Source organism: Babylonia areolata, chromosome 18 (assembly GCF_041734735.1).
Source record: "Babylonia areolata isolate BAREFJ2019XMU chromosome 18, ASM4173473v1, whole genome shotgun sequence".
Classification (NCBI taxonomy): Eukaryota; Metazoa; Mollusca; class Gastropoda; order Neogastropoda; family Buccinidae; genus Babylonia; species Babylonia areolata.
Genome location: NC_134893.1, coordinates 25,802,343 through 25,821,103, shown reverse-complemented (window position 1 = coordinate 25,821,103; position 18,761 = coordinate 25,802,343). Strand labels below are relative to the sequence as shown.

Sequence of the window (18,761 nt, the reverse complement as noted above, 5' to 3'; positions counted from 1 at the left end):
TCAGTCATCTATTTGGTGTCTATATTCTGTCTTTTGAAAGAATAAAACCTTCTGCATCATAATGTATGGTACACTCTCACAACAATTTGTAATCAAAGTATTATCAAAACCTCTTAGCACATAACATACTGTTTTCCGGAAAGATATGAAACTTCAGAGCACTAGGACATACTGATCATGGGCATTCAAATTCACAAATGTATACATCACATACCATACACCTTTAAAGCTGAAAAACTTTGACAAACCTGAATTCCTATATAACTTATAACAAAGACTTACAATCAAGAACGTCTGTTCATAGTATGAATCTACATAAATATATAAATGAATAATCTATCACTGATAATTACATATGAAAAGGATCCACAGGTCAGACCTACCTCTGAGTGAGATGAATGTTGTCTGCGATTCTCTCAAAGGAAGGGAATTCATCTCCAGTGTCAACTTTTCCTAACCGATTTGCCTCTGCAGACAGTTTCAGTCGTTTCTGAGGTGGCAGAGAAGAGATACTGCTTCTGCTCTGTGTTTTTTTCCCAAACATACTGGCCTCAGCCTCCTGTGAAAACTGTTTCTGTTTTTCCTGCTGTTCAGGTGTAGATCCTGTTGCCTCAGCCTCACAGCTACGACGCCAGCGTGATTTCACTTTCAGAGGTTGTTTTAAAGCTTGCTCTTTGCCACCAGATTGTTGTTCTTTTCCCTGTACATCTTCATATTCCCCAGAGTTTGTGGATGACACAACATCCTCTCCTTCTCTAGGCACACCAAACTGATGGACATTTTCAGTTTCACTTTTTGTCTTTATCTGCCTTTCGTCAGTTTCAGGAAAAGCTGAGATTTCTATTTTCAAATCTGGTTTATCACAGGACTGTGTTTCTGACACACATGTAGATGCTTTCACTGAACCTGCAGGGAAGCCAGAGATTTTTTCTTCTTTTGATTGTTCTGGTAGGCAGGGCAAAACTGCACTCTGAATCCCTTGAGGTATTGCTGAACCAAGCAGATCTCTAGTGTGTGCTGTTAGAGAATGTCCTTGTATGTCGGCTTCTGTTAAGTTCGGCAGTTGAATCTGGGCCTGTTGTAAGTAAGTATAACTTGCTGGATTAGTAACTGATTGGTACACAGCAAGTGGAACTTGATGAAGGATGTCTGTTGACAACTGCTGTCCCTGAATCAGCTGCTGGTGACCAGAATCATCAGGATGATTTCCTCCACTTGCCATGTGCAAGACAGGAGGAATCTCCACGCCTGTGGTGTTTGTGGTATGCAGCGATGACTGATGAGTCTCTGACTGGTGTACCACAGACGATGAAATATACTGTGTCACCAAGACTAGTGCCTGCTCTGGGCTGTACCCCATGCTCTGATACTGATGCAATAGCGACTGTAATGAAGAAGGGTCCACTTGGTTTAAATAGGTCCCTGCCTGCCAGTCTGTTTGAGGGTCTGAATGGCTTTCTGGGTACTGAGCCACAGTCTGACCAGATAAATGTACACTCTGAGCAGTTAACATATGATCAAATTGTTGGGGCTGAGCAAAATGATGACCAGAAACAAGATGAGGTAGGTTGGTAGGAATAGCTGGTGGGGGAACACCTGTGATTTCCCCTGTTCTTGAAGACACACCACTAGCACACACAGGATTCACACCAACTCCCTCAAACACCCTGGGCTGCCCACTGTACTGATCCTGACTGCATCTGTTGTCCAGACTTGAATGGTCCGAGTATCTCTGAATATCAGAATTTCCAATTTCTGGCTGTACCTGACCATGCTTTGGAGCCTGTCTTCTCTCTTGCTTGTCTCTTTCCATCTGATTTTCTGTATCTCTATCCCTCTGCTCTTGGATAGGGTCTCTGTCTTGGTCTGTTCTTTCACTCCTGTAAATGTGCCTTAGAGTTCTGTCTTGACTGTCAGTTCTCATCTCATTTTCTGATCTCCCTGTTTCTCGAAAATGACTTCTAGTTTTATCCGCTATCAACTGCCCACTGTCACATGTGAAAAGTGTGATGTTCCTTTCTTGACCTTGATTTCTATCTTGTGGTAAGTGGACAGCATCCCTTTCTTTGCTATCACTTCTATCATCTGTGAACAGACCTCTTTCTCTCACCTCGATATGACTTTTGCTTCTGTTTTGTGAAAACACCTCACGATCTTTTTCTGGGCTGTGACCATGGTCTTTTGTCATCAGTCTTTGCTTGTTCTCTTGGCTATGACTTCTTTCATCTCCCAGCAAACTTCTGTCTCTTTCTTGGCCAGGACTTCTGCTTCTGTTGTTGTCTGTGAACCTTCTGTCTCTTTTCTGACTTTGGCTTGAGTGGCAAGCCACCAAGTTTCTTTCTCTTTCTCTACTCTGACTTCGGCTTCTGTTGTGTGTCAACTGTCTTTGATCTCTTTCCAGGCTGCTGCTTCTGGTGAATGGAAAGTATCCTTGTTCTCTTTCTTCACTGTGACTTCTGAAGTCACGTAAATATCCTCCAACATGCCTGCTGCTGTCCTCATAACAGTGCTCTCTATTTTTGTTGAACACTGAAAATGAAGTACTGTCTTGTGTATATTGCACATGACCCAAACTGATGTCCTTGTACCTATCACTTTTTTCTTCACTCCACCTATGAAGGCCATCATCTTGTACTCTTCCGAAACTAACACCAGGTGACTGAACTCTTGACTGGTCCAGAAACCTATGCCTTTGACTGTTCATATGACCGGGTGATCTCTCTCTGCCACAGTCGTAGTTCCTTTCCCTTGCAAAATCTGGCTTTCTGTCTTTTTCAACTCTGGGAAATCTTTCAACATGATCATCTTCAAAATGTCTGAATGGACTGGAATTTCGACCAAGAAGGTCATCATAGCTGTGCACTCTATCCATGGCATGATCATAATGTCTGGACCTAAAAGAGCCAGAATCACAGAATGTTGAACGATCTGGAGTCACTTTTGGTTGGAAGTCATCAAATTCATCTCTGTTCAGCTCTGAACTGTCTTCTGGACTAATTGGACTTAAACGCCATTCACTGTCCAGTGTGCCAAGGATTTCATTCTGCCCTTTACCTTGGCGCAGATCTCTGCCTCCCTTATTATGTTTTTTGTGTCTATGCTCATCCTCATAATCTTGATGTCTTTTTTTATCAATGATTTGTCTTCGGTCTCTTTCTCTGTCTGTTTCTCGATGGCAGTCTCCTTGTCTTTTACTGCTTCTGTCCCTTCCCCACTCCCTCCGCCTCAAGTCACTTTTTTCATTGCTGTGATACCACTTGTCCTGCCTTCCCCTCTCACCATCTTCATGATACTGTCTGTGATCATCAGATATGTCTTTAATCTTTTCTTGTCTTTCTGAAGATTTCAGATCTCCTGTGGTATGACTCCCCCTTTCTGCTCCTCTTGATTGTGGTTTTTCTTTCCTTCCTGTTGAATGTTTTTTGTTTTTATTCACAGTTATGGAGTCTGAAGCCAGAACAGTACTGCATGGTGGTTTCCGCTCCTCACTGGGCGCTGTCTCTGCAGTCTGCTGTGTATGGAAAATGTCAGTAGTGGCTGCACTGGGAGAGACTGCAAGGGCCAAGCATCCTTTACTGTTCTCTCCAGCTGACTTTTCCTGCAGAGCAGAAGATGCAGACTTTTGTGGATCAACATGTGCTGCTTTTGAAGAGATTGTCAGTTCTTTGGGGTCTGGAACCCCACTGACACAAGACTTACTTTTTGTGCTCTTGTTGCCTGCACCAACACTGTTATTTGATGAGGCAGAATTCAGCTCTGTATTGACTTCAGAGGAACTGCCTTTAGATCCAGCTGAAGTAGCTTTCAGTAGAGATGCTGACTTTGCTCTGGCTGTCAGGGTGTCAAGAGCAGGGCGCAAGCCACGTTCCCTTCTCTTGCTTCCACTGCTCCAGCTGGCAGTCCCAAAGCGTCCAGACTTTGTCCGTGGTGACGAGGATACAAGAGTCATCAGAGACTCTGTCTTCAGTGTACTTACTGGTTCAACTTTTTCACTCACAGCATTGCCTTGTTTTTCTGGGCATGCAGTGGATGAGTCAGATACGTCGACTCTGTTGCCTTTCAATTTTTCATCAGGTACATTCTCCGATTTATGCCTCAGTTTAAGTTCTTTCTCTACTTCAGGAGCTAGTTGCTTTGATGTACCATTTCCATCTGATGCTGTCCAACTGTGTTCTCCAACAAGCTGACCCCTGGTACTGGAAGAAATCTCATTTTTCTGCAAGTTTCTAGATGGACTGTTTTGGCACTGAACATGACTTAATACTTTTTGTTCAGAAGTGCATGATCCTGAAATAGTTAGATCAGTCTTAATATTTTTAGCATGTTTCTCTTCCATAGCAGTTTCACCTTCAAAATTTGTTTTCCGAGTCTTCTTATCATCACTTAGTCTATGCTTTCTCACAGTGTCCAATTTGTCTTTTCTAGCACTTTCCACATGGTCAGAACCAATGTCTCTTTTTCCAACATCAGATTTGCATAATTTTCTTGACACTTCATCACCATCATCATTTTTATGTGTCTTTCTAGGCTCCTTGAATCCATCCAACCGCACAGTACTGTCTGACATGTATTCCATTCTGATGCCTGGAACAGAGTCTTCTGTTGTGCTCATTTCCTTGTCAGCTTCAGGAAGAACATTCCACTTAACAGTTTCACCATATCCCTGTTCTTCATTATCTGTAGCTGCACCACGTGGCTTCAGTTTCAATTTTAGGCCCTTCATGGATTTTGAGGCAGTGCCACTCCTGTCTGACTTTCTTTTTTCTCTTTCCTGTCTAGAAAATATGGTGTGCACCAGGCTTGTATCATCATCGTCAGGAACATCTGAATAATAACTTGCACGCTCATCCCCTGTTCTTTCCGTGCCTACTCTGTGTTCATCAATGGAGAAATCCTCACCAGATGTTCTGATTCTGTCAAATGACCTGCCAGTGTCAGACCCATGTCCTCTTGAAGAGACACTGGAAACACCATGGAAATATTCTTCCTGATCAGAACCACTGACCATTCTGTGCTGGTTCTCACTGTGTTGTACAAACTGGTCACCCCTGCTTGGCCTAAAACCTTCAGTGAAACGAGGATGTATATCTTCCTCTTTGACTTGTCTTGCATCTCTTGAACATCCAGCTAAATGGACACTGGACTCACTTCTGCTGTATGGCCTGTCCTTGCTGTCATCCCTACTAGAACTGTACTCTGAAAGGTACTCATCATATCTATTATATCTGTGCATGTCAGTGTGATGCACAAGATGGTCATCAGTTTGATCATTGTATCTTTTTCTGTCTGGAGATTGGCTCAGTCTCCTTCTCTCTGGAGACCTGCTCTTCCTCTTTCTACCTGGAGATCTGTTCCTTCTTCCTCTGTCAGGAGATCTACTGTTTCTTTTCCTGTCTAGAGTTCTTATTATGTTTCTTCCTCTGTCTGGAGATGGACTGTTTCTTTTTCTCTCTGGAGACCTTGTGATTCTTTCTCTACCTGGAGACCTACTGTGTCTTTGTCTGTCTGGAGATCTAATGTTTCTTCCTCTGCTTTGAGACTTGTCACTTCCTCTGATGGAGTGTTCTGCTGAGTCGTTAATAGTGGAAGATCTGGCTGTGTCACTTGGAAGGCTGTTATTGTATTCATTATCTGATTCATGTAAAACAAGGTCAGTCATATCCCTCTGATGACCTGTGCTTTCTTTGTCTCTCTCATCATGCCTATATTTGCCCTTCAGTTCTGCCTCATTTTCTTTATCAAGACGCTCTTGTCTTGACCACACTTCTCTCTCTGTACTTATACTTCTGTATCTCTTCTGCAATTCATCACTGCATATATGCTCTCTTCTTCTTTCAGTGTTGTTACTAGAATCCCTTCTTGATTGTATCAAGTGCTGTTGGTTTTCTGAACTTCTGCTGTGATCTCTGTGTTGTTTCTGTCGTTTGTCCGAACTACTACTCCCCTCTTTCTCTTGCTGCATATGCTCTCTTTCTTCTGTACTTCTACTGCGATCTCGGTGATGAATCTGTCTTCTTTCAATGCTTCTGCTGCGTTCTCTGTGTAGTGTTTGTCTTCTTTCAATGCTTCTGGTATGATCTCCATGTTCTGCCGGTCTTCTTTCTGCACCTCTGCTGCTATCTTTATGCTGTGTCTGTCTCCTTTCTGCACTTCTGCTGCGATCTTTATGTTGTGTCTGTCTCCTTTCTGCACTTCTGCTGCGATCTTTTTGTGTCTGTCTCCTTTCTGCACTTCTGCTGCGATCTTTATGCTGTGTCTGTCTCCTTTCTGCACTTCTGCTGCGATCTTTTTGTTGTGTTGGCCTCCTTTCTGCACTTCTGCTGCGATCTTTATGTTGTGTCTGTCTCCTTTCTGCACTTCTGCTGCGATCTTTTTGTGTCTGTCTCCTTTCTGCACTTCTGCTGCGATCTTTATGCTGTGTCTGTCTCCTTTCTGCACTTCTGCTGCGATCTTTATGCTGTGTCTGTCTCCTTTCTGCACTTCTGCTGCGATCTTTTTGTTGTGTTGGCCTCCTTTCTGCACTTCTGCTGCGATCTTTTTGTTGTGTTGGCCTCCTTTCTGCACTTCTGCTGCGATCTTTACGTTGCGTCTGTCTTCTTTCTACACTTCTGCTGCGATCTTTATGTGTCTGTCTCCTTTCTGCACTTCTACTGCGATCTTTATGTTGTGTCTGTCTTCTTTCTACACTTCTGCTGCGATCTTTATGTGTCTGTCTCCTTTCTGCACTTCTGCTGCGATCTTTATGTTGTGTCTGTCGTCTTTCTGCACTTCTGCTCCGATCTTTATGTTGTGTCTGTCTTCTTTCTGCACTTCTGCTATGATCTTTATGTTGTGTCTGTTTCCTTTCTGCACTTCTGCTGTGATCTTTATGTTGTGCCCGTTTCCTTTCTGCACTTCTGCTGCGATCTCTGTGTTGTGTCCATCTCCTTTCCACACTTTTGCTACGATCTCTGTGTTGTGTCCACCTTCTCTCAACACTTCTACTACGATCTCTGTGTTCTGTCTGTTTCTTTTCCACACTACTACTGCAGTCTTTGTGTTTTGCCTGCCTCCTTTCACCACTGTTGCTGTTATCTAGGTTTTGTTTTATCTTGGACCTCTCTCTGCTGTCACTTCTGCGAGGGTGTCTTTTCTTCTCTTCCCTATCTGGAGAACGATTTTGTCTTCTGTCATATTTCTCTTTGCTTCCACTTGGACTTCTGCTGTGCTTTTTGTCATAAGATTCTCTTCTTCTGCTTCCATCTTTTCTATGGCTGTCTCTGTCTCTGTCTTCACTCTCACTTCTATGCCTAGTCCTCCTCTCTCTCTCCTTTGTTTTACTGCTTCTCTCTGTTCCCCTATCTCGGCTATGGCTTCTGTTTCTTTGTTTGTCATTTTCTCTGGTGGTTCCTTTCCGGTGACTGTGGCTGTCAGTGTCACATTCTTTCTTTCTGTTGCTGGGCTCCCGGCTCCTGCTACTACTTCTATGTTCACAGTTTGATTTTGAGTCATCAGTCTCTTTCCTGAGGCCACTTCTGCTGGATCTTTCACTGCCTTCTTTGGTAGGTTTATCAGTTTCTTCTGTTTTCTTCCCATTGTCTCCACCTTCTGGACTCTGAGGATGGTCATCTTGTGTCTTACTTTGTTTTGATTTGTGTGCTGAGTCTGCTCTCTCTTCTGTCTCTTGCTGGCCACTTTCCATGTTCTGTTTTATTTCCAAAGCTGCTACAGTAGTGAAATTTGTTTCGGCAGTATCACTCTGCATTTGATCGGTTTCATTTCCAGTTTTACCAATAATAATGTCTTTATACAATTCTGATATTTCAGCAAGATTTTGAGACTGTTGTCTCAACAAATTGTGTTCTTCACTTTCTGTTGTTGGATTGCTTGGAATCATTTGCAGTTTCTTTTCATCAAGGAGATTCTGCCTTTCAGTCTGGTTTACCTTTTCTTTGCTGTGCATTACTTTATCAGCTGGTGTTTCTGCTATTTCTGAATCATTGTTGCTATCTTTTTCTTCAACTTGTGACCATCTTGTGGCTCGCCGAGTCTTTCTTTCTTTTGAGTCTGTGTTGTTTTCTCTTTGATTCAGACCTTCATCTTTGTTTTCTGAATCTCTCTGCAGCTCATCTTTCTTTTCACTCAAGCTCTGCCCACTAGTGGTGATCTCCACTGGTTTTTGTTTCAGCAACTGGTTGCTTGTACTCTGGGTCACTTGCAACAGCTGCTGTTGCTTGACTGCCTCTGTTGGGGTGTCCTGGTCTGGACGGAACAGCTCAGCCATCGACTTCTTGAAGCGAGCAGGCTGAATGGAACCCAGGGAAGAGGAGTCACCAAGATGCTTGGAACCCTCTTCCTCCTCCTCGTGTCCTTCCCCTGCTGTCTTCACCAGATTCTTCTTGGACCTGATGCCAAACGACACCTTTTGCACTTTGCCTGGCTTCATGGAAAATGCCAGCTTGCCAGGCACTAAAGAGACACTGGTGCTTGCTGCTGTGGTTAATGGCGTGGTGATTTCAACTTTGCTGACATTCCCCAAGGCTTTACTCAACAACTTCTTGGCTAAGGTCTGTGGCTCTTTGGCTCCATCGTCGCCTGAAATGAAGAAATGAAACAGCTTCAGCTAAATGCCTGGGTTTGCGCATGCACGTGAATAATCATCAAATTAGAATGTATTGCACTTTGTTCTTTTTTATTATCAATTTTATTACCTTTAAATATTACCTTAAATTTGTATGTGTGAATGATCATTATGTATTGCACTGATTGATTTGTATGTGTTTTTACAAACAAGAAGTAGCACTTCATATCAACAGTTCACCTCTTCAGTGCCCCATGACAGAAATTTCCTTGAAGTTCTGAAGTGCCTGAAGTGCCCCAAGGCAGATAAATCAGTTATCGTTATAGTAGGAATTTTCCTAACTTTATTTTTAGATTATGGCTTTCCAATACAAACCAGGGGGAAAGCATGGGAATGCTTGATATCAGTGATATGTCTGCTTTAATTACTGACAAAGAGAAAAACTTAATCAAACTTTGTATGATCATTCCAGATGTTATTTGTAGCACCTCTTTCAAACAATCAGACGACGCTTTCAAAATGGTGGACAACAATCAATACCAAGCCTAAAAGGCGTCTAACGGCTATTTTCTGCAAAAAAACAACAACCAAAAAACCTTGAAATTTGTGACCCAAGATGTTGCAGAAGCTTTACAAATTATTTTTTATGACAAGTTTAATGGTAACTGTGACAAACTCTTCAGCCGTTTCAGGAAGGCAAAGTTCACAATTTGCATGCAGGGGAGAGGGGAAGAGTAGTTGTAGAGTTTCTTAGTTTGATGTTGCAAGCAAAAGAGACAAAGAAGCAGTGCAGAAAGCCTGGTATAGCTCTATGGCTGACCCAGAGTTTAACTTAAATACAAACAGTCCACTTGTTTAGGGTAGGGAGGGGTTTAGAGCGATGAAGGGAATGGAACAATTTCCTGTGATCATGCCACACATGGCCTGGCAAGTGTGGTTTTAGCAATGCATGCATACATCAAAGAAGGGAAACTGACTGCTGGGAAGGCATGAACAGTGCTCACAGCATTCCACCGTGTGGCAAATGGGTCACTGTTAATGGCATATACATTGTCCAAAACAGGTGCAATAGCCAGGTGGTTAAAGCACTTGATTGTCAATCTGAGGGTCCCAGTTCGAATCTTGGCAATGGCACCTGATGGGTAAAGAGTGGAGGTTTTTCCAATCAACATGTGTGCAGATCTGCTTGTGCCTGAACCAACTTCATGTGTATACGCACTCGATGATCAAATACGCAGGTCAAAGATATTTTAATCCATGTCAGCGTTCGGTGGGTTATGGAAACAAGAACATACCCAACATGCACAACCCTGAAAACAGAGTATGGCTGTCTACATGGTGGGGTAAATAAACAAACTGGTCATACTCGTAAAATGTTACATATCTGACCAAGTGTGTATGAGTGCATGCCTAATATCTTATTGAATGACACAGGAAACAAATGATAAGCACCCAATGGCAGCCATCAGTCGGCTCCACACAGGTAGGCAACCTTTTGTGCAAATGACTCAGTGTTTATTAAAGCGCTCAGAGCTTGGTCTCTGAACGAAGATAGGAGCTATATAAGTATCTATATAATTCATCATTCATTCATGAAAGCAGGCAGGAGTGGTAGTTGAAAGAAGTGTGTATGTGTGTGTGATAGGATGGTGTATGGTTATATACAAATAAGTTTGTGAGTTAGTGTGTATGTGTGTGTGTGTGTGTGTGTGTGTGTGCGCGCGCGCGCGCATGTATGAGTGCTAACACGCATGTGCATGAAAGAGTGCAAATAAGAGAGGGTTCATTTAGAATACCAGAAGTTCAGATTATAATTCTGGATTCTATGTATAGATAAGGTATGGAGACACTTTTTTTTTCATATCTTTTCTTGGTTTACTATCTATAACACATATTAGAAAATTAAAATGTGTTTATCTCATTTTTATGGTTTATTCAATGCTAACCAGTGTATTAAGTAAAGTTCATATGATCAGAAATTGATAGTCTGTTCATTTCCATTGAAAAAAAAGTATGGGTTATATATATTTTCTTGCATTAGTTTGCATACTAGACTATTTTTTATAATTATTACCATCTGCAACCAAAAACCACCTAGCATTATGGGAAGCACAAGCCAGAAGCACACGCCAGAATGCATGCGGTTAATAATAACAATAATTTAATTTATACAGCATGGGAACTAACAAGCAAATCTAACAAGACCCACAAGCAAGCTAAACAAGACAAGGACTGGGGATACACTAAGGATAACAACTGTTCTGTGAACAATTACTTCTTCTTTTTTTTTTAATTAACCTACATCAACAACAATAAACAGACATGTATCTTGATTTATGTTGTACCAGACAGTGATATGTCAGTTTAGGGATCCCTATAAAATAAGAAAATAAATTTTTATGTAATATTACTAATACTGAACAGCCGTTGTGACACTCACTTTTCAGATCCTCCTTTGGTGGACCTGTAGCTGCTGGTGATGCAATGGGTTCAGCTGACTGCTGTTTGGTCACTGAAGTCAGCTCTACCTGAGCAGGATCCACATCAGTTACTTCCCCCTGAATGGTTTTAGATGAGTTTCCTTTGTGCGTAACTGAGGTTTCTCTCTGAGCAACTCCCACTCCATTTGATTCTCCTTGAGATCCTGTTAATGCTGAGGTCACCTGTAGCACAAACATTGAAACAGAACTAAACAAACAAAAAAGAAGCAACTGAGATACACACACAAAGCAAAATATTCAGACAACTAAGACAAGAAACAGTAAATAAGCATAATATAAGCATAATATCAGGGGTGGGTGGGGGGGGGTAATCAAAGCGTGGCGCCCAGTCTGTAGAAAGGCTAATTTCCTGTTTATAACCTTAAAATCTACAAGCTGTAAAGTTGGCCGCCTGATTGTACAAATATAATAACAGTAAAAGATTTAGCTGAAATAAAATTAAAGCATATAGTTTGTTAATCTACAGGTATTCTATAGGTAAACTTAAAGCATATATATCATAATTAGAGAAATAATCACCTGCATTTCGGCATGCAAATTTGTCTGTATTGAAAGGGATAAGGTAGGAGAGAGAGGGACTGGACACAAATGATGCAAGGGTCAAACATGCGCATACACACACACACACACAAAACCATATTATCTACAATGCATGCATTATTCTCCCACTATCACACTGACAAAACAGGCAGTGCATGTACACTCCCTCTCAATTTTTTTTTTTTTTTTTTTTCCAAGGCCTGACTAAGCGCGTTGGGTTACGCTGCTGGTCAGGCATCTGCTTGGCAGATGTGGTGTAGCGTATATGGATTTGTCCGAACGCAGTGACGCCTCCTTGAGCTACTGATACTGATACTGATACTCAATTATACACACACAGATTTTTTACATGAATAACCCTCCACCCTCCTTTCCTACAGAAGTGAAGAAAAGGAGCTACCAATTTATAAAGGCTACTTTTCAACTGGACATGAGATGTTGATTGCCCACCATGTACCAGTGCTTATTCACACATGAATGCTGGTGAAAGCAGCCAGATAATGTGTCTCACAGCACAGCACACCTGAATATGATATGGTTCAAGATCAGATCATGCACTAGTTAAATGTAAACCCATAGATTCTGCAAATAACATTTCTGTTTCAAAAGTCATACTATAGCAGAACCAGGAATAAACCAAAAATAAATAAACAAATAAAAGAGTTTCACACCTCCTGGTACCAAGGATTCTGGTGTTCGCTGGGTTTTATTCTCATGTCCACATCTTTCAGCTCTGGGACAGCTCCTGACTCTTGATGTCCAGTACCAGTGCGCACACCTAGACCCATTCCAGATCCTGGAAGAGGCATTCTCCCTGGTTGATGAACATTGCTTATTTCTGGCACATTCCACTGACGGTTCTGTTGGAGATGAAAGCGTTGTTGCTGAAGTAGCAGTTGAAACTGATGTAGGGGAAAACGCAGCTGCTGTTGCAACTGAGGTTCCTGTCGTATAAACCGTTGCACTGAATGTTGTTGTTGTTGTTGCAGGAATGGCAGGCACTGTGACTGTTGTTGCTGCTGCTGATGATGATGAGGTGAAGGAAGGGGCTGAGACTGAGGCTGAAGCTGAGGCTGAGGTTGAGGCTGACTGGATGGCTGTGAAACTTCTGATCGAACATCAGCTCCGATGTCATCCCTAAATGCATGAATCAGACAACTACATTAATTTGCAATTCATTCCTGAGTAATAATTAAAGTAAAGAACAGCAATTTACTGCCAAAAAATAAAACATTGCAATTGTAAATATATAATAGCACAAACTGTATTTTAAACATAAATAATACAAAAAAGGTGGTCTCCTCAATGCCACTTGATTCATCCTTGCATTTTCTGTTTAAAATATGCACTGTATGACCAAGCCATTGTTGGATCCTACACATGGTTTTCTTCTCGTGCACCTGAGTTCCAGACAGACAGATCTACTGCTTTCAATTTGAAACACAAAAAGGTCAGGCTATCTCTAGCCCAAGTCATTAATTTCCTCCACATATTGCTAGAACTTACATGTGATAATGTTTCATCTTCTGTGGTAACTATTGATCCTAAAATTTTTCCCTTTTCCTGAATGATTCATTTACAACTCTACAAAGTTCTATTTTCCTGTGAAAAAGATGGCTGGAAATAGTTTTCTGCAACATTCACAAAATTACAAAACACTAAAAAGGGATATTCTCAGAAGCTTTCACATAAATGATAAATAGAAAATTTTCAGAATGTTCCAATCTTTCCAATCATATTAGTTATTACAAATCATTATATCTAAAATTAAATGCACTGGAAATTCTGTCAAGGGGTTACATTTTGAGAATGCTTGCAGTTACCTCACAACCCACTATCAGGCAACAACAACAAAAAAGATCACTGAATCACAAATGTACAAGTATGTACAAGCAAAAGTACACACACACACACACACACACACACACACACACACACACACACACACACACATACATACACACACAATTATGCATTGGGTATCGTGGCCATATGGTTTTTGTGTGGTTTCTTGCCTGATTGTTTTGAGTTTGATTCATGGTTTCAGTATACCTGGTGAGTGCAGTGTGGAGATTTTTCCTATCCCCCAGGTCAACATCATGTGTAGATCTGCTAATCCCTGAACCTCCTGCATGTGTATACACATTTCGAAGATAAAGGACAAATGTTAAAGATTCTGAAGTAAAATTCATGTTAACGTTTGTTAAGTAATGGAAACATGAAAATACCCATCTTGCACCAGCCATGACAGATTCATCAATAAATTGATGTTTGCGATTCAATGTGATAAACAGAACAGTGCTCTCTCTCTCTCTGTCTCTCTCTCTGTCTCTCTCTCTCTCTTGTACTGTGTGTATACATTACAGTACACACACACACACACACACACACACACACACATGGTCAGTGATCCCATCTGGCCAGTATGCTCAAATCACAATGACCACATATCATCATACTAACATAGTGAATAAATGATGCACTTACTCTGTTGGGGATTCTGGGTCATAAAATTCCATGGCTTGTCTTGTTCCTGATGGTTAATCCTCGGCACCTTTTTCACGATGTGATCCTTCTGTTGCACTCAACATGTTTTGTGGTCTGTTAAATGACATGATTAAACAGGTTGGAGGGTGTGTATTTTTGTTTTTACAGTTTCTAGATCCATTATTTCCTTTATCGGTCTGGTTTACATATGCAGTAACTGTGAAAGATTTGTATCCAGTTCGTCAAGTTCTAAACACATTATTACAAAGTCAATGGTTAAAAACTTTTTTTTCCACAGTAGCGAACAGAAGCACTGAGTAAGTCCTAGAGCAGACGCCAAATTAACTATGAAGACATTCATACTGCCTTCCATGTATTATTTTCAAAACCGCCATTAAAACTAAATTCACCCATAACACTTACTGTATTTCTCATAAGCTATTTTTTACCAGTGTGCGAGCGCCACACATGACCAAAGCTTGCAAGATATCGAGTGTATAAATACAAAGTATGGTGGAGCCAGTCGAGTTGCAAAGCATCTACACAATGCAGACTACTCTTGTGCTTCAGTCGGAGAAAAAATATGTTGGACTGGCAAGTGTTTTCGGAAGGTCCGGTTTTCGTTTGGGTCATGACAGAAAATCGCAGCGAGGGCCTCTACGACCACTTTGTTTTTGTTTTTTGTTTTTGTTTTCTTAAATTATCAACCAGGTTATCAAAATATAAAAGTTGATCATGAGTCTTGTGACGTTTTACTTCCATATGCATTACAGTCCGTCACGACAGCTATCATCTGTGATTGCCTGCCTTGGTACCCTCGCCCCAGCTGGACTCCACACCAAACAGTGACGGCAGCGGTCTTCCAGGCATTCTCTGACCCCTTTCTGATCCTTGCCCTCTTTCCCTTTTCTTCCATTTTTTCTCCACCCCTCATCCCGTTTTTTATTTATATACTTTCTTATTTTAATTCATTTTATTGTATTTATCTATTTATATATTCGTTTTTGTTTGTTGATTTTTGGGGGGGTGTTTTTTGTGTGTGGTTGTTGTTGTTTCGTTTTGTTTGGGGGGAGGGGGTTGTTGTTGTTGTTTTGGGTTTTGTTTTTTTGGGGGGTTGTGTGTGTGTGTGTGTGTGTGTGTGTTGTTTCAGTGTTTGTTTTGTTTTGTTTTTTGTTGTTTTCTTAACTTGAAGACGGTGGGAGAAAAGGGGAAGAGGAACATATTATTACATTTACATTGCCTTTATATATCAAATATGAAATAGAAATTACTTAAATTTGTATGTATGTTATGTCATTTATCTACTTCATATATCATTATTATTGTTGTTATGTTTTTTTGTGGGTTTTTTTTTGTTTGTTTGTTTTTGGGGGGTTTGTTTGTTTGTTTTTAGAGAACAACATTTTTCCTTATTTTTTTTTCACTTATCTTTTTTATTTTACGTTCTTGTTCATATATGTCCCTAACAGTCTCTCCCACTGACCCCCATCCCTCACCCCTGCACCCGTGTGTGTGGGTGGGTGGGTGTTCAATTGTTATTTATATTACTGACCGGCGAAATTTATCAAAACATTTAAATGGTTGATGAGATGTCACATTGATTCATAGTTTCCATTGTCTCAGTTGGCATGATAATCCATGGGGATATAGTATCGAATGCAAAATACTAACTGAACAATCGGCTTTTATTTGTTCAATAAGTAGACGAGTATTATCCTTACACTGAATTGATAACGTTGAACAGTCCGTCGCACTATTAAATTGTATTCTTCAGTGGAAAACGTTCCGATGAACTGCCGCCGAGTCAGGTGGAAGCGAAGGGACAAGCTGAAACAATCTGTGAAGCTATAAAGCCATTATATATTCTTTCTCAGTGTACAGAATAACATGGTTTGGGCCGTACTTAATTTTACTCGGGGTTTTTTTTTGTTGTTGTTGTTTTTATACTCACCAACTTAACTGATTCTAATAGATAGACAAATAAATAACTAAATTGATAGTTTGGACAAGTTTTACGTGAATCAATTTAAAATGAAAGTTCATTTCCAAATGCTTGTAACTGTGTTAGGCTGACTGAAACAGTAGTATTTGAATGTTTGACCAAACACACACACACACACTCACGGAACACACAGTCTTGACTCGAGCGCGGCGAGTCTGACGGCCGGTGCGTACGTGCAGTGCGCGCGCCAGCGCCCGTGTTTGTGAGTGTGTGTTCCAATCCCATCCAGTCGAATCCAATATGTTTTGGGTTTGTTTTTTTTTATTAATAACATTATATTACAATATGTGTGTGTGGTGTGTGCCGGTTGATACGTCCGAGCCTTGAACTGAACCGGCTGGACTTTCATTTCCGCCTCCCACACCTGCCCCCCTCACCTCCTGTCATCCGGCCGTAGTTGTAGTGGGGGTGGGTGGATGGGAGGGGGGGGGGGATAGTGGGTGAATACGAAGACTGTTGAGTAAAAGGGAAAATCTGACAGAAGACCACAGTTGGGCTGGGGTCCGGGTGATGGTATACCTACTTTTAGACAATCAAAACAGACGGAGCTCTGACATGCTATATGTGCACATAGAATCGGACAGTATTGTATTGTATTGTACTGTATAATGTACAGGTCCTGTTCATTGATCCATTGATCGAATTATATATGGTTTATGGTTATTTTCATGTGCATTTTTCTCCAGCATGTCAGCAGCAATTCAACGTTACAGTTTACAAATGCAAATTGTGTTCATTTTTACAGTGCCTGTGTGTGTGTGTGTGTGTGTGTGTGTGTGTGTGTGTGTTTGCCCATATCCCCATACTTTTTGTTAGCCACACTTTTAATTCCATTCTTTTCTTTGTGGATGCTTTTGTCTGTATCTCTCTGTCCTTTTGCTTGATTAAATTAAAATGCTTGAAGTGTCTCCTTTCTCTTGTTGAGAGTACATTGTATAGCTGATAGTTTCTGGTGTTTCACACAAACACACACATGCATATACACACACATGCACGCACACATGCAAGCATGCATTCACATGCACACACATTCACACATACACATTTTGTTGAGAATGCTATGTAGCTGATGGACTCTAGTGTGCTTACACACACACACACACACACACCAAATTCAGAAGCAAAAAGTGAAGAACTGGTTATATACATTATATTTTACTTTACAATGGATATGTCTTGCCTGACAATGTATACAGGCTTGTGTTTGTATGCATGTATGTGTATGCATGAGCAAGCTTAAGTTCACACACACACACACACACACACACACACACACACACACACACACCAAATTCAGAAGCAAAAAGTGCAGAACTGGTTATATACATTATATTTTACTTTACAATGGATATGTCTTGCCTGACAATGTATACAGGCTTGTGCTTGTATGCATGTATGTGTATGCATGAGCAAGCTTAAGTTCTTTTAATGCATTAGTCCCATTCAGTTCAAAGTACACTGATCTTTGCCCAAGGAGCCAATTCAGGGCTGATAAATCAACAAAACATAAAACCCAAGAGCAACCAAACAATGTAAAAAATCAAATTGAAACAGAAGTAATCTAAAAGAACTAACTGAAAACCAAGTTTGGTTCAGTATGGGTACCAGTTTTATCAAGTTTTAAATACTCATTTCCTCCACATTGAAAATTAAACAGTTTGTTTGATGTGAAGTGATGGCCTAGAGGTAACGTGTCTGCCTAGGAAGCAAGAGAATCTGAGTGGGCTGGTTCGAATCACGGCTCAGCCGCCAATATTTTCTACCCCTCCACTAGACCTTGAGTGGTGGTCTGGATGCTAGTCATTCAGACGAGATGATAAACCGAGGTTTCGTGCACAGCATGCACTTAGTGCATGTAAAAGAACCTACAGCAACAAAAGGGTTGTTCCTGGCAAAATTTTGTAGAAAAATTCTCTTCCATAGGAAAAACAAATAAAACTGCACGCAGGAAAAAATACAAAAAGAAAAAAAGGTGGCGCTATAGTGTAGCGATGCGCTCTCCCTGGGGAAAGCAGGCCAAATTTCACTCAGAGAAATTTGATGTGATAAAAAGAAATACATATACAAAATAGCTTGTATCTTTTGCATGTATCCATGGGCTTATTTATATTGAGGTGTACATGTCTGTATAAAGTCTGTGTTAATCCAGATCTTGAACATGGAAATTATTTATTGTGTCCATTCCTGAAGCAATTTCCCACTGCACATTCATTGATACAGGTTTATTTGTTTCTGTGCCTTGTTTCAAAGAGAGTCATTCAATGTCAAATAGTAACAACAAAATATGCATGATTATAAGCTCTTGTGTAGCCAGTGGTGATAGGGGTGTATGTTGTTGGATGGGCTTTGATTTTGCTGCAGTGTTGATGATGGAGCAGTTTCCTGGATTAAATTCCACTTACAGAATACAGAATACTTTATTATCTCAACATGAGAAATTTATATGTGGTGTAAAACAGAAAAACAATACAAGAAAATCACAGTCATTCAACATGTATAAGATAAACCATATTAAGATGTCAACCTAGGGAAAACCATCATTACAATCGATAATCACAGTAGACAACAACAACAGAAACCCTTAAAAAGTAATTTTGAGTAAATCATACACCATCACAGTCATACACATGTAATGATAATCACAGTTAAAGGATAGACATAATAGTATACT

General features: G+C 40.7%; 1 protein-coding gene across 3 annotated transcripts in view; it reads right to left on the bottom strand.

Annotated features, from left to right (window-relative positions):
• The window catches only part of LOC143292602 (uncharacterized), a 204,591-nt gene that overhangs the window by 25,524 nt on the left and 160,306 nt on the right, over positions 1-18,761 (bottom strand). The window contains exons 1-5 of one of the 3 annotated variants that reach the window (XM_076603055.1): positions 14,512-14,625; positions 14,089-14,202; positions 12,273-12,738; positions 11,001-11,223; positions 384-8,574 (exon numbers count right to left, since the gene is read on the bottom strand). The exons of 1 other annotated variant lie outside the window; for it this stretch is intronic. In XM_076603055.1, coding sequence (XP_076459170.1) covers positions 384-8,574; positions 11,001-11,223; positions 12,273-12,738; positions 14,089-14,120 — 8,912 coding nt within the window. In that variant the 5' untranslated portion in view covers positions 14,121-14,202; positions 14,512-14,625. Of the gene's footprint in view, positions 1-383; positions 8,575-11,000; positions 11,224-12,272; positions 12,739-14,088; positions 14,641-18,761 lie in introns of those variants that run through there. One more of the 3 variants, XM_076603054.1, reaches the window with a different exon arrangement.